The sequence below is a fragment of the Bos indicus genome, chromosome 10 (genome assembly GCF_029378745.1).
Source record: "Bos indicus isolate NIAB-ARS_2022 breed Sahiwal x Tharparkar chromosome 10, NIAB-ARS_B.indTharparkar_mat_pri_1.0, whole genome shotgun sequence".
NCBI lineage: Eukaryota > Metazoa > Chordata > Mammalia > Artiodactyla > Bovidae > Bos > Bos indicus.
The window spans coordinates 78,594,197-78,609,403 of record NC_091769.1 but is presented as its reverse complement, the minus strand read 5'-3'; the positions used below and the strand labels follow the sequence as shown (position 1 = coordinate 78,609,403).

At 35.6% G+C, this 15,207-nt stretch overlaps 1 protein-coding gene across 10 annotated transcripts in view; it reads right to left on the bottom strand.

Moving 5' to 3' along the window:
• Positions 1–15,207, bottom strand: part of GPHN (gephyrin) — a 538,037-nt gene that overhangs the window by 298,890 nt on the left and 223,940 nt on the right. For all 10 annotated transcript variants that reach the window (XM_019969080.2, XM_070796736.1, XM_070796738.1 and 7 more), the window contains one exon: positions 2,128–2,220. In XM_019969080.2, the coding sequence (XP_019824639.2) occupies positions 2,128–2,220 (93 nt within the window). The remainder of the gene's footprint in view (positions 1–2,127; positions 2,221–15,207) is intronic.

Sequence of the window (15,207 nt, the reverse complement as noted above, 5' to 3'; positions counted from 1 at the left end):
GTATTTGACTGTTTTTGTCCATTTGATATTTATATATAAAAAAATACCACATATTTGTCCACTTTGGTAGTTATGCAATAACTAATTTAAAAAATTAACCCTTTATTAACTAAAAGATAAAAATATCTTTTAGTATTCTTAGCAGAAATAGTTCTCATTGAATCCTCACAGCTACCCTGGTAGACAGGCACTTTCATTTCCCTCACTTTACTGGAAACAGGCACAGAATGGTTTAATGACTAGTGTATGGTCACCGCGCTGTAAGTAGCAGAGCTAGAATTTAAAAGTGTGAATTTGCAACCTAGTGTTCTGGAATAAACTTGAAACTCCAGGGAATACAAAATACTTTGCGATGCAAATTATTTTCTCACAATTAAAAATAATATTGTTAACTGGTTATGAATGAATTCTGTGGTAACTTTTTTCTACTTTTATGATATAAAAATAATATTATGAAAATATCAAACCATTACATAGACAATAGGGATATATAAAACCAAAGTTATTTACTTAAAACACTTAACACTCAAACTACAAAAATTAAGTTCTTCACATATGTAGGTGATTTTCTCACAAACAAAACATAAACATACCTCTAGAGGAGATGGCTTACCTCCAATTTTATTTTTTTTAGTTAGTCTCACAGTTTAAAAGAAATGAAAAAATTGGCCAAAGGATCATTTCCCCTAAGGACTCAAGAGCTATGTAAGAATGACTTTTTTTTTCTTTTTTTTAAAAATTAATTTATTTATTTTAGTTGGAGGCTAATTACAATATTTGTAGTGGTTTTTGCCATACACTGACATCAATCAGCCATGGGTGTACATGTGTCCCCCATTCTGAACCCCCCTCCCACCTTTTTTTTTAAGTACTGGAAGCTAACAATCTTCTAATACAACTCTATTCTGATTGCTTTAAAAACAAAACCATTATATATATAAGCCTAGTTATAATAATATTTGCAAAATTTCTGTGATTTTTACATAGAAAAATAGAAATTATTTTACAATCTGTTAAAACAATTTACATTTTCGCATACTAGAGCAGTGGTACCCAAAGTCTGGAAGCATGGTTTATGGGCCAGCAACATGTGCATTACCTGGGGCCTTACCAGAAACACAAATTCTTGGTACCCACTGCAGATTTACTGAATCAGAAACACTGTGGGTAGGATGCAGCAATCTGTTTTACCTTTGATGGGGGTACAGGCTAAAGTTTGAAAACTCCTATATTAGAGTAAGTAGGACATATAGGCACAGAGCAAAAATATCTTCTGTGAATAAGACAGTAGACACAATGGAATACTGACTTGAAAATTTTTTAAAAAGAAACAAAACAAAACAGCTAACAGTAAGTTGAAATTCAGCCAAGAAACAGTTTTTGAAAAGTGAGTGAAACAATGTCTACGTATGAACATAAGTCTGCATGTGACTCTAAAGTTACAGCTGAAGTTTATGGCTGCTTTAAAAACAAAGAAAGACTTTTCCCCTTGTATCACTGAGCGCTGTCTATTCTTCATTCTTCCCCCCCCTTTTTTTTTCCTGTGCAAGGTTGAAGGTGATTCTTAAGGCACAGTCTAGATACTAATTTTGCTTCTTGGCTTATTAAATTCTGCATTTAAATTCACATTTAAAATTATATAATATGTAACTTTCTCATCAAATACTATAAAATTGGTCTAACTATGCTATTAGAGTCATTCTACCTGAGACCAATGACAAGGGTATCTAAAGAAAAAAGGAATCCAATACATTTTGAATTACATTAACACAGCACATCAGACCAGATGCCATGCTGAGTCAGAGTTCTTCTATCACTTCCTTTGGCAATATATGCCTGAAATTCAGCCGATACCACAAACCACTGAGCAAATGCAAGATTACCTTCTGGGCCAATTCAATCTTCCTCATTTTAGATAATATCTAGTTTAAGTCAAAAGAAAAGAAGTCAAGAAACTTTTTCTAAAAAGTGTAAATATTCAACCACTGCAAAATGTTCACATTCTTAGAACCACAGAAGTTGTTTATGTCTAGCAAAATTACAAAAATCATACAAAAAAATTAAAAGGATTAAAAATCACAAGAATAGTCTACTTCTTGAATATCAGAAAAGTATATACTATCTCACCTCTGGAGTGACATCTCGTGGTGCAAACCCTGTTCCTCCAGTTGTTAATATCAAATTAAGTTCCTTTTCATCACACCAATCTATCAGGGTTTCCTGAAAGAAAATGATAATATTGTCACATGCAGAAGGGTTTGCTTGCCTACTCAAAACATCCACATACTAGAATACTTTGTATTCAGTGAGGAAACAGATTCAACACTCATGAGAAAAATCTGAAGCACAATTCATGGAACAGTCCCACTATTAATCAAAAGACACTGCAGTTTGGGGTATTTATTTTATTGATCATAGAAAATGAAGATGCAATCATCGAATTCTTGAAAGTAAATGAAACACAGTGAACAGCATAAATATTTTATAATTAATGCTCATTATGCCTTTAAATAGGATGTCTGAAGATATTTTCAGCCATTCAAAATATATTTGGGTTAAAAAAATTGAGCACTGTGTGTTAATTAAATGATCTCACTATTTAATAAGTATAGCAATCCTGTCAGGTAAATATTCATACTTCAATTTTACATTTAAGGAAACAGATGCATTCATTTTTTTTTTTTTAATTAATGGACTCAGAGAGATCAAGAAATGTACTTGCTCATGGGCTCACAAACTAGAAGGGGAAATATTTAGAATTTAAACTTACATCTGTTGGACCATCAAAACATGTTCCTCTATATTCTGCCTGTGATTGACTCAATATTTTTTTTTCTTTTGGTTAGTTTCAAGTTGTTCAAGAAAGTTTTACATTTTTGAGAATTTATTTTACATAGTTGCCCTAAAGGAAAGGTGTAGGAATAAATGATTGCTTAAAGTTACTTTTTTCCCCACACCAACACTATGACACTTAGTTGAGATTAGTGTTACATACCACAAAATTTTGCAGTTGGTAGAGACCTTGGTAGATTTGACTCTTCGAGTTACAGATAAGACAACTGAAGTGCAATGTAGTTAAATAATTTACTCAAAGTTACCTGGTTAATTTTGTAAAGAATAGGACAAGGATTTCTGCTACAGAGAATCTCTCTTTCTGTTGCTAGTTCTATTCATCCATCCTACATTTTAACTATGAACTGCTCATTTAAATTGTAATTAAATACTTGCTTTGGTATTTTACTGTTTCATTTCCTTTATACAATCCAGGTCCAAAATGTAGTAATACAATTATATCATTTATGTGTTGATAATCAGATGTGAAACACCAGTAACAGGCTGATAAAGTGTTAGTCGCTCAGTCGTGTCCGACTCTCCGACCCCATGGACTGCAGCACCCAGGGACCTCTGTCCATGGAATTCTCCAGGCAAGAATACTGGAGTGGGTAGCCATTCTCTTCTCCAGGGAATCTTCCTGACTCAGAGATCAAAGCCGAGTTTCCTACATTGCAGGCAGATTCTTTACTGTCTGAGCCACTAGGGAAGCCCTAACAGGCTGGTATACATATATATATATATATATATGTAAATAAGTAAGGCTGATACTTTATGTAAAATACAATGTTCTCAGTTCTCAAATTCCTTGGTAACCCAAAATGCAGGATAATTATTCAGAAGGACAATTCAAGATTTTTAAATGATTTTTTTCCTATTCTCACTCACACTCCTAATATAGTTATAATTTTGTTCTGAGGAAAGCTCACACACAGATTATCAATGGTTATTGTAATAAAGGTGATTATGTAGTACTTTCATAAATAAAAGTGTATATTTAAGAATTAGAAAAGCAAAAATACACATCATTCCAGTGTATAACCAAAATTGAGAACCAGTTAAGAATATGTTCAAATATTTGAAAAGTAATATTTTGTTGTCCAAAGTAGCTGTGTGATGTACAACAGTTTCAACTAAACAAAAATTTTATTAGGACTTTGGACTTTTTAAGAGAAACTAGCACTCCAGTACTCTTGCTTGGAAAATCCCATGGACTGAGGAGCCTGGTAGGCTGCAGTCCGTGGGTCGCGAAGAGTCGGACACGAGTGAGCAACTTCACTATCACTTTTCACTTTCATGCACTGGAGAAGAAAATGGCAACCCACTCCAGTGTTTTTGCCTGGAGAATCCCAGGGATGGGGGAGCCTGGTGGGCTGCCGTCTATGGGGTAGCACAGAGTCGGACAGGACTGAAGCCACTTAGCAGCAGCAGCAGCAATCTTATCATTCATGCAACTAGTCTCCAAAACAGAAGGATTCCTTGTCAATCATTAACAGAGAATACGAATATTCCAGGCATCTAGTAGTGATTTATTTATTTATCATATCAATTCATTTATTTAACAAGAGAATATTTCAGGGCATACTTTTATTCAGGCACTTCATGAGATAACAGGTTTGCAAAGATGAATAAGCCATAATCCCTGGCCTAAAGGGATTAGTTAGAGGTGCTCTGAGTCTGCAGTTGTGAAGAATTTTGCTACTAAAAGTATCACCTGTTTCACTGAGAGCTTGCTAGTAATATAGAATCGCAGATCCCATCCAAGACCTACTGATTTAAGACCTGCATTTTTAGAAATACTCCTCGAAATGCTATTTGCACATTAAACTGGACTAAACCATGCTTTCTAACCATGTACTACTCAGAAGATCATGAATCTTTTCTTCTATCACGTTAGATCACCTAAAAGCGATTTATCTCATCACATTTTTCTCGGCACCTAAAAGATACCTTTCATTTTGAAATATACTTTAATATTTGGCTACTACCAGGTAGAAAGTCATTGAGGATTTCTACATTAACCATCATTATGAAAAATTCCTCTGCAGCTGCTGCAAAATTGAAGCTGAAGGCATTTTCTATTTTTAATGATTATTTTCCATTACGTGAAATGTGTTTCTTTAAAAACTTACTGCCTTGAACTTACAGGTTAGCATAGTAGAATCGAGTTGCATCAAAGAATTTCTGCCTCTCCATATCTAACAAGAATGAACAAAAAGAGTAAAAACTAGAGGAAAAAAACTTCCACCAGCAATGATCACATGGGAAAAAACATATAGCTCTATGTTATAAATCTCGAAAGTTGTGGTTAATGACAGAAATAAAATGTGTTTGAGACAGACAGGCTGAGACTCCTAATTCTATTCGTGCTCCCAAACGTCATAAGGGCGATCAAAATCATAAAAATTCTCACTAGTAACTTCAAATCAAGAGAGATGTAAATTGAAAGAAATGATTTTTTTCATCTTAAAAGCAGCTGCTGAGAGAAACAAATGAAATGAGCTGTGAAATCTCTGTGATCAGTTTGAATGTTCCAGGAACAAATGCACACTGAATCAGGTAACTAATCTGAATCTGGGTAATCTATTGTTCAGTCACTAAGTGGTGTCCAGCTTTTTGTGACTCCATGAACCGTAGCATGCAGGCTCCTCTGTTCTCCACTCTCTCCTGCAATTTGCTCAAATTCCTGTTCACTGAGTCGGTAATACCATCTAACCATCTCATCCTCTGCCACCCCGTTTTCCTTTTGCCTCCAATCTTTCCCAACATCGGCTTCCCTAGAGGCTCACTGGTAAAGAATACGCCTGCGATGCAGGAGACCTGGGTTTGATCCCTGGGGTGGGAAGATTCCCTGGAAAAGGGAAAGGATACCCACTCCAGTATTCTGGCCTGGAGAACTCCATAGTCCATGGGTTGCAAAGAGTCAGACATGACTGAACAAATTTCACTTTGACTTTCCAATCTTTCCCAACATCAGGGTCATTTCCACTAGCCAGCTCTTCACATCAGATGGCCAAAGTATTGCAGTGTTGGCTTCAGCATCAATCCTTCCAGTGAATATTCAGGGTTGATTTCCTTAAGGACTGACTGGTTTGATCTCCTTGTAGTCCGCAGGACTCTCAAGAGTCTTCTCCAGCACCACAGTTCAAAAGCATCAATTCTTCGGCACTCAGCCTTCATTATGGACCAACTCACTCCTTACATGATTACTGGAAAAACCACAGCTTTGTCTATACAGACCTTTGTCGAAAAAGTGGTCTCTGCTTTATAATACACTCTCTAGGTTTGTCATAGCTTTTCTTCCAAGGAGCAAGCATCTTTTAATTTCATGGCTGCAGTCACTGTCCACTGTACACAGTAATTTTGGAGCATCTGTCACTGCTTCCATTTTTTTCCTCTTCTATTTGCCATGAAGTGATGGGACCAGATGCCATGATCTTGGTTTTTTGAATGTTGAGCTTCAAGCCAGCTTGTTCACTCTCCTCTTTCACCCTCATCAAGAGACTCTTTAGTTTCTCTTCACATTTGGCCATTAGAGTGATATTATCTGCATATTTGAGTTTGTTGATATTTCTCCCAGAAATCTTGATTCCAGTTTGTGATTCATTCAGCCTGGCATTTCACATGATGTACTCTGCATATAAGTTAAACAGCAAGGTGACAATATAAATCCTTGTTGCACTCCTTTCCCAATTTTGAACCAGTCCATTTTTTCATGTCTGGTTCTAACTGTTGCTTCTTGACCCACATGTAGGTTTCTCAGGAGACAGGTAGGGTTGTCTGGTACTCTCTCTTTAAGAATTTTCTACAGTGATCCACACAGTCAAAGGCTCTGGTGTTTCATACCCCTTCATGGATCACAGCTTTGTTGTGGTAAATGGGCTTGCATGACTCAATGAAGCTCTTGGCCACGCCATGAAGGGTTACCCAAGACAGATGGGTAATAATGAGTTCTGACAAAACATGGTCCAATGGAGAAGGAAATGGCAACCCACGCCAGTATCTTTGCCTGAAAAACCCCATGGATGGTATGAAACCTAATGATATCCTCACATAACGGTAAATTAAACTGTTATTTAGGTACAAAAACTCTATTACTGGACATTTAGTAAAATCTCACAGAGAAAAAAAGGCAATTCCAACAAAGATGGTATGTAGTCTCTGGTTCCTCACTTCCTCTACTTTTCTTTGTGCAAGTCTGTCCAGATCTGATATAGTCTCTAGGTTTGTCATAGCAATGGTTTATGAAATAAGCTCATATTGAGGACTGGGTGTTGTTCAAGAAGGTTTGTTTTTGTTTTTGTTTTTGATAACCATATAATAAACAGAAATTTGAAGGCATGTAGAAGGTAGTTAAAAGGAAATATAACAGTGCTAACATCCTTATCTTTCAACTTTGTCTAAGGTTTAAAAAGTTAAAACTATGACTGTAAGCTATTAATGATTTTCTTATTTATTTTTTAACTTTAGAGATCTCAGTTTAGCAAATAATATCTCTAGTAATATGCCTTTTCAATATACTTTCTTTTGCCTCTATTTACATGAAATAAAATGCTATTTTGTATTAGCTTTAGAGAATTACTGTAAATTCATATAGCTATATCTTTTACTCAATTAAGCATTCATCCATCCATTCTTTGATCTATAATACAGGCAGACAAAGATTTCAGGATTTTTTATAATTAATCTTAATAATGGTTATTTCTGGGTAATTAGAATTTTGACGTGCATTTTATTTTTTACTCCCACTTTAATTTTTTGTATTTTTGGAATTCATAATTTGCATGTATTTTTAAAAATTAAAGAGAGTTTTAAAATTGAATTTTCTGTTGTGTATCAGGAACTAACATAGAGTTGTAGGTCAATTATACATCAAAATCAAACAAACTTAAAGAAAAAGAGATCAGATTTGTGGTTAACAAAGGCAGGAGGTGGTTAGAAGGGGAACTGGATGAAAGTGGTCAAAAGATACAAGTTTCTAGGCATAAAATAAATACTAGAGATAAAATGCACAACATAACTATAACAAACACTGCTATACATTATATATTAAAGCTGTAAATCATAAGATTTCTTATCACAAGGCAAATTTTTTTCTATTTCTTTAATGTATCTATTCACTAAACTCATTGTGGTAATAGTTTCATGATAAATATGTGTCATATTATTATGCTGTACACTTTAAATTTATACAGTGCTGTATGACAATTATATCTCAATAAAATTGGGGGGAAAATGGACTCTTCTGGTATTAGTTCGCCATTCTGATAGCTAGTACTTTATTGTCTCATTTTCCCCTCATTTTTAACCATTTCAGGGCTTCCCTGGTAGCTCAGATGATAGCATTACAAAAAATGTAATGCTAATCATTACATTTAAACATTCCAAAGTAATTCAGAAGACCAGGGTTGGATCCCTGGATTGGGAAGATCCCTTGGAGTAGGAAATGGCCTCCACTCCAGTATTCCTGCCTGGGAAATTTCATGGACAGAGGAGCCTGGTGGGCTACTGTCCATGGGGTCACAAAAAGTCAGACACGACTGAGCACTTAACACTTTCACTTTTAGCCAGCTCAGAAACAAATTTTATACTCAACAACACTTCATATGCTATTGTGAAAGATTAAATATGACCATATATTCTTTATAGGTCCTCCTATCAAGAGGTGGAATCTATTTCTCCGAGGTTTGCACCTCGGCTGGACTTGTGACCTTGGTCAACAGAATGGGGCAGAAGTCATGATGTGTGAATTCTGAAGCCTGATGTCTAAAAGGACTTCACAGTTTCTGCCTTCACTCTTTGGTAAATTTCTATTACCATGACCGGAAGTCCAGGCTAAATAATGGAAAGGTCAGAGATATTGTGGAGAGAAAGGCCTAGCAGAACAGAGAGCAGTAAGGACCTAGAAACCTAAGTGAGACCATCTTAGATTCTCTAGCCACAGGTGAGCTGATTAATTATTTCAGCCATATGAGTGATTCCAGGTAAGAGAAGATGATACACTACATGAACCAGGCAAATCCACAGATTCATTAGAATTAATAAGTTATTGTTGTCCTAAGTCACAAGATTTTGTGGTGGTTTTTAATGCAACAATAAAGTTTTGTGGTGGTTTTTAATGTAACAATAAAATTACTTTCATAATTAGCATCTTTGCATCCTTCTCTTTCTCTGGCTATTTCCAATTTATAACTTACTAATCATAAGTTTATACACCCTTAAGTGGACTTGACCTGAGTTACATATAAATAAATTGGCATAAGGTCTCAAGAAAGTGACTGTATCGTTTAATCATTCACTTTGAGAAACAATCCAATGCCTAGCATAGGCCAGGAAAATGTAGGTATGGGGCAAAAAGGGGGCATAACAAATGTCCTTGATATCAAAGAGCTCAGAAGTATGAACTAATTAATATAATGTACATCAATTTATCATGGTGAGTGCTATGAAAGAGGGATGCCCATGTTAAGAAAACTTTTTCAAAGTATTATATATTTTTAAATATATAACATTTTCTTCATAATTAGGATGAAAACATCACTCCACAAAAGTTTTGAAATATTTCTCTCTTGCCCGAGAGCAAAAATCCCAGTAAAGAGAAAAATAGGACAGTAATAGAAGAGGAAACACATTTGACAAGCCACCATTCTCTACATCCACCTGAAGCCGCATACTTAACTAGATCTAAATCTAAGATAATAGATTTTCTTCTTTTCTCTACATTTATCAATGGAAACATGAATCACTGAATTAAGCAGACCTCACCAATATAAAACATTTGAGAAATGTCATATTTTTCTTCAGTTTATTAAATAGCTATGAAATAACCAACTAAAAAATTCCTATCTGTGCATAATGAGACACAGTTTTAGGGTCATCTCAGTAAGGTCTCCTCTAATTGCTCCAGGCAATCTGTTCGCCATGTGTGTTCCTACTCATTCCTTTGGGAAGCACCTTTCATAGTTTACTAAAACTTACATGTTCAATTGTCTCATCTCTGACAGTGATCTTCAAAAGTTTGATCATGCATCTCTATCAGTAAACAACTGCTGAATGTTATTTTCATATTACTGGATGAAAGCATTTAGCATATCACACTTAAATAGAAATGTTTAAAAATGAGATAAAGAGGATACAACATTTAAAATTTTTTCATTTTACTGTACTAATTAAATGTGCAAAATATTCTTCTCACTAATTTTTTGTGAAAGCAATGTGCTTAAATATTCATTATTTTAGAAAATTAGAAAATCTTGGTTTGATATTTTGTGATATAATAATTAAAAAGTAAAATATCATTTTAAAAGATAAGTAGAGGGAAATGGAAGAAATACTTACTAAATCATCACACAACATTTATTTTCAATCTCATCCATCAAAATGCAATACATTTTTGAAATGGATTAATAAGTTTCTAATTTTTAAGATATTAATTCTTTCTACAAAGTAACTGGAAGATATTACTTTTAAAATATTAACAAATGGGTTCAAAACCCACTAAAACTCTTCAAATAGGAAAGTTTTAAATGGGTTAAAATTTTGTTTCCTAGATTTTTTTTTAAGGTATGCAGTTACTAGTTTATATAAGTGATACAGTATCATTTCCATTACCAAAGAGCTTAATGTGAACAATTTTAATTATCCAAGTATCTTAAGCATGTCTTAATACTGTAAGAAATTTTTCCTAAGATATTCTTTCATGTTTTTTTTCCGCAAATTGTTTTCTGAATTACTATAACTTCTCATTTATTTTTCCAAGCCGATTCTCCCATTATGTGTATATTAGTATCACCTTCCCTGGTGGCTCAGAGGGTAAAGAATCTGCCTGCAATGCGGGAGAGCTGAGTTTGATCCTTACGTCAGGAGGAATACTCCAGTATTTTTGCCTGGAGAATTCTATGGACAGAGGAGCCTGGCAAGCTACAATCCATGGGGTTGCAAAGAGTCAGACACTACTGAGCGACTAACACACACAATATCTTCTTATCTGTATGTATGTATTATCTGGACTTAATATCTCTTTCTCTGGTCATTTTTGGCTTTCTCATCTACTTCAAACCATTTTAAAGTTAATATTCTAAAATATATTTCCCTAAAACCTTTTGTAAGTAACTTTTCTTCATTGAAGAAAATAACATATTTTCTAAATATCTGTTAAGATAGCTGAAGCTTTCACCAAGTTTTTAAAAAAGTAAATGCAAACAATAGCAACAGCACAGCAAGTGATTAAAATGAGAAGTATAAGTTCCTGGGATATTTGGGTGGGGGGGTGTAGAGATAAAAAGCAAGCAGGTGACTTTATCCAAGGCGTATTCATCCATTATTTTTCATACATTCCTGTTTTTCATTTGCATATGTATGAAAACTAATATTTTGTTGTACTTTAAATTATAACTTGTTCTTTTCATACACCCACAAAAAAGTCAACACAGGTGCCATTTCAGGCTAATTTTATCTTTTGCTCACAAGAAAGTGAGGGTTGTTCTTTTATTCAAGTCATCTAATTCTTAACTCCTGGACCAATTTCAGTCTATTTCTATTCATTTAGATACCAAATACTATTGTTTTCAAATACTGTATGCACTACTTATAAAGACATGTTAAAGAATGCAAATGATTACAGTTCTAACCATTGTTGATATTAATATAAGATAATCCCATGGACGGCAGAGCCTGGTAGGCTGCAGTCCATGGGGTCGCTAAGAGTCGGACACGACTGAGTGACTTCACTTTCACTTTTCCTTTTCAAGCACTGGAGAAGGAAATGGCGGTCCACTCCAGTGTTCTTGCCTAGAGAATCCCAGGGACGGGGAAGCCTGGTGGGCTTCCGTCTATGGGGTCGCACAGAGTCGGACACGACTGAAGCGACTTAGCAGCAGCAGCAGCAGTGACTGTATTAAATTGCTATGGAAAGCGGCTTACTATTATTTATGATAATCATTTTCTTGCACTTTGTTAAATGTCTTTTATCAACATGATTTTCCCAAATTTAATGAGATAACAGTATGTTAATCCTCTCACTGATGAAAGAAACATAAATGAGAAGATGCAACCACATCATGTGCCAAATTATTCAAGTGTAATTAATTTGAGCTTGGGTATCTCCAGTGTACGGTTCTGAATGAGGGTAACTTGGGTCCATATTCTGCAATCATCACCATAGTGCAGAACACTGTATTATGATGAGAAATTAGTAACCTGAGTCGCTTCAGAGAATAGCAAGTATTTGCTCCTAAAAATGGAATCACACTGACGCAAGTTAAGCACTTGGCATAGTAAGGGCTGAAGAAGTGATTATTTTTTGTTATTTTTCAAAGCTATTATTTTTGTCCGAGTTACACTGTCTATGTATGGAGTTTTTCCACAACATTAATCACCTTAGAAGATCTAAGTAGAGTTCAGGGTTCATGGTAATCTTTGTAGCACGAACTCTTATAGGTCAAACATTGAAGTGACATTTTTTAAAAGGAAGATAAATAGTAAAAGAGAATAATCAAATGATTTATGGACCTAAGTGGATTTAAGAAAGAAGTCTTTTGACCTATTTCTCCTATTTTCCCTAAGGCCTTAACTGAGTTTAAGAGCCATATCTTATGCATATTTGTACTCTTCATTGATCTTAATAGGTGACCTGAATAAATGGCAGATGATTCTGCCAACGGAACGCTTTTCCTAAGACTGAATGGACCTCAGAAAGGACAATGAAATAATTAAAACTAAATAATAGTAAATCAAACATATTATCTCAAGATGACTTCAATAGGAATCCTTAGGAATCAACCTAATATAAGAAATGCAATTACAGGCTTTCTCCAATCAGTCAAATATTTGCTACCTAGGAGAAGAGAATGGCTGAAGTATGGAAAAAAAACCACAAAAGTCTCCCTCAAAATTTCTCTTAGGATTGATTCTAGGATTACTCTGCCCGGTGTCAAAACAAAACAGATATGCCACCAACAGACGGAGTATTCGGTATTCAGTATATTTCAATCAAAACTAAAATGGCTTTGAAAACAGGACTGAGGACCTTATATCACATTAGTGTACTGGGTCCCCAAGGTTATTAAAAATAACTGAGAAACAACATTCACCTGTAGAACATGCAGCTACAGTACTGGAGTTCTGCTCAATTTGTGTCTGTGTGTGTGCATTACTGATACTATCATTCCTTTTCTATTAATACTATAGATACATTTTGTTATTGTTCAGTTGCTCGGTCATGTCTGACTCTTTGTGACCCCATGGACTGCAGCATGCTGAGCTTTCCTGTGCTTCATTATCTTCAGGCGCCTGCTCAAACTCGTGTCCATTGAGTCGGTGACGCCATCTCATCCTCTGTCGTCCCTTCTCCTGCCTTCAAAACTTCCCAGAATCAGGGTCTTTTCTAATGAGTTAGTCTTCACATCAGGTGGCCAAATTATTGCAGCTTCAGCTTCAGCATCAGTCCTTCCAATGAATATTCAGGACTGATTTCCTTTAGAACTGACTGGTTTGATCTCCATGCAGTTCAATGGACTCTCAAGAGCCTTCTCCAACACCACAGTTTAAAATCATCAGTTCTTCAGTGCTCAGCCTTCTTTATGGTCCAGCTCTCACATCCATATATGACCACTGGAAAAACCATAGCTTTGAATAGATGGACCTTTGTTGGCAAAGTAATATCTCTGCTTTTTAATATGCTAAGTTGGTCATAGCTTTTCTTCCAAGGAGTACATGTCTTTTAATCTCATGGCTGCAGTCACCATCTGCAGGGATTTTGGAGTTCAAGAAAATAAAGTCTCTCACTGTTTCCATTGTTTCCCTACCCATTTGCCATGAAGTAACGGGACCGAATGCCATGATGTTAGTTTTTTGAATGTTGAGTTTTAAGCCAGCTTTTTCACTCTTCTCTTTCAGTTTCAAGAGGCTCTTTAGTGCCTCTTTGCTTTCTGCCATAAGGGTTATCTGCATATCTGAGGTAATTGATATTTCACCCGGCAATTTTGATTCCAGCTTGTGCTTCATCCAGCTGGCATTTCACATGATGTACTCTGCAAAGAAGTTAAATAAGCAGGATAACAATATACAGGCTTGATGTACTCCTTTCCCAATTTTGAACCAGCCTGTTATTCCATGTATGGTTCTAACTGTTGCTCTTGACCTGCATACAGGTTTCACAAGAGGCAGGTAAGGTGGTCTGATGTTCCCATCTCTTAAAGAATTTTCCAGTTCGTTGTGATCCACCCAAAGGCTTCAGTGTAGTCAATGAAGAAGTAGATGATTTTCTGGAATTCTCTTGCTTTTTCTATGATCCAACAGATATTGGCCATTTGATCTCTGGTTCCTCTGCCTTTTCTAAATTCAGCTTGAACATCTGGAAGTTCTTGGTTCATATATGCTTCTTATCCAGCTTGGAGAATTTTCAGCATTACTTTGCTAGCATGTGAAATGAGTGCAATTATGCAGTAGTTTGAATATTCTTTAGCATTGCCCTTCTTTGGGATTGGAATGAAAACTGACCTTTTCCAGTCCTGTGGCCATTGCTGAGCTTTCCAAATTTGATGATGTATTGTGTGCAGCACTTTCACAGAATCATCTTTCAGGATTTTAAATAGCTCAGCTGGAATCCCATCACCTCCACCAGCTTTGTTCATAGTGATGCTTCTTAAGGCCCACTTCACTTCATACTCCAGGATGACTGGCTCTACATAAGTGATCACACTTATGGTTATCTAAGTCATTACTATCTTTTATGTATAGTTCTTCTGTATATTCTTGCCACTTCTTCTTAGTATCTTCTGCTTCTGTTAGGCCCATACCATTTCTGTCCTTTACTGTACCCATCTTTGCATGAAATGTTCCCTTGGTATCTCTAATTTTCTTAAAGCAATCTCTAGTCTTTCCCATTCTATTGTTTTCCTCTATTTCTTTGCATTGATCTCTTAGGAAGGCTTTCTTTTCTCTCCTTGCTATTCTTTGGAACTCTGCATTCAGATGGATATATCTTTTCTTTTCTCCTTTGTCCTCCATTTCTCTTCTTTTCTCAGCTATTTGCAAGGCTTCCTCAGAAACCACCATTTTGCCTTTTTTGCATTTCTTTTTCTTGGGGATGGTTTTGATCATGGCCTCTTGTACAATGTCACGACGAACCTCTGTCCGTAATTCATCAGGCACTCTGTCCATCAGATCTAATCCCTTGAATCTATTTCTCACTTTCACTGTGTAATCATAGGGATTTGATTTAGGTCATACTTGAATGATCCAGTGGTTTTCCCTACTTTCTTCAATTTAAGTCTGAATTTGGCAACAGAGAGTTCATGATGTGAGCCACAGTCAGCTCCCAGTCTTGCTTTTGCTGATACATAGAGCTTCTCCATACTTGGCTGCAAAGAACAT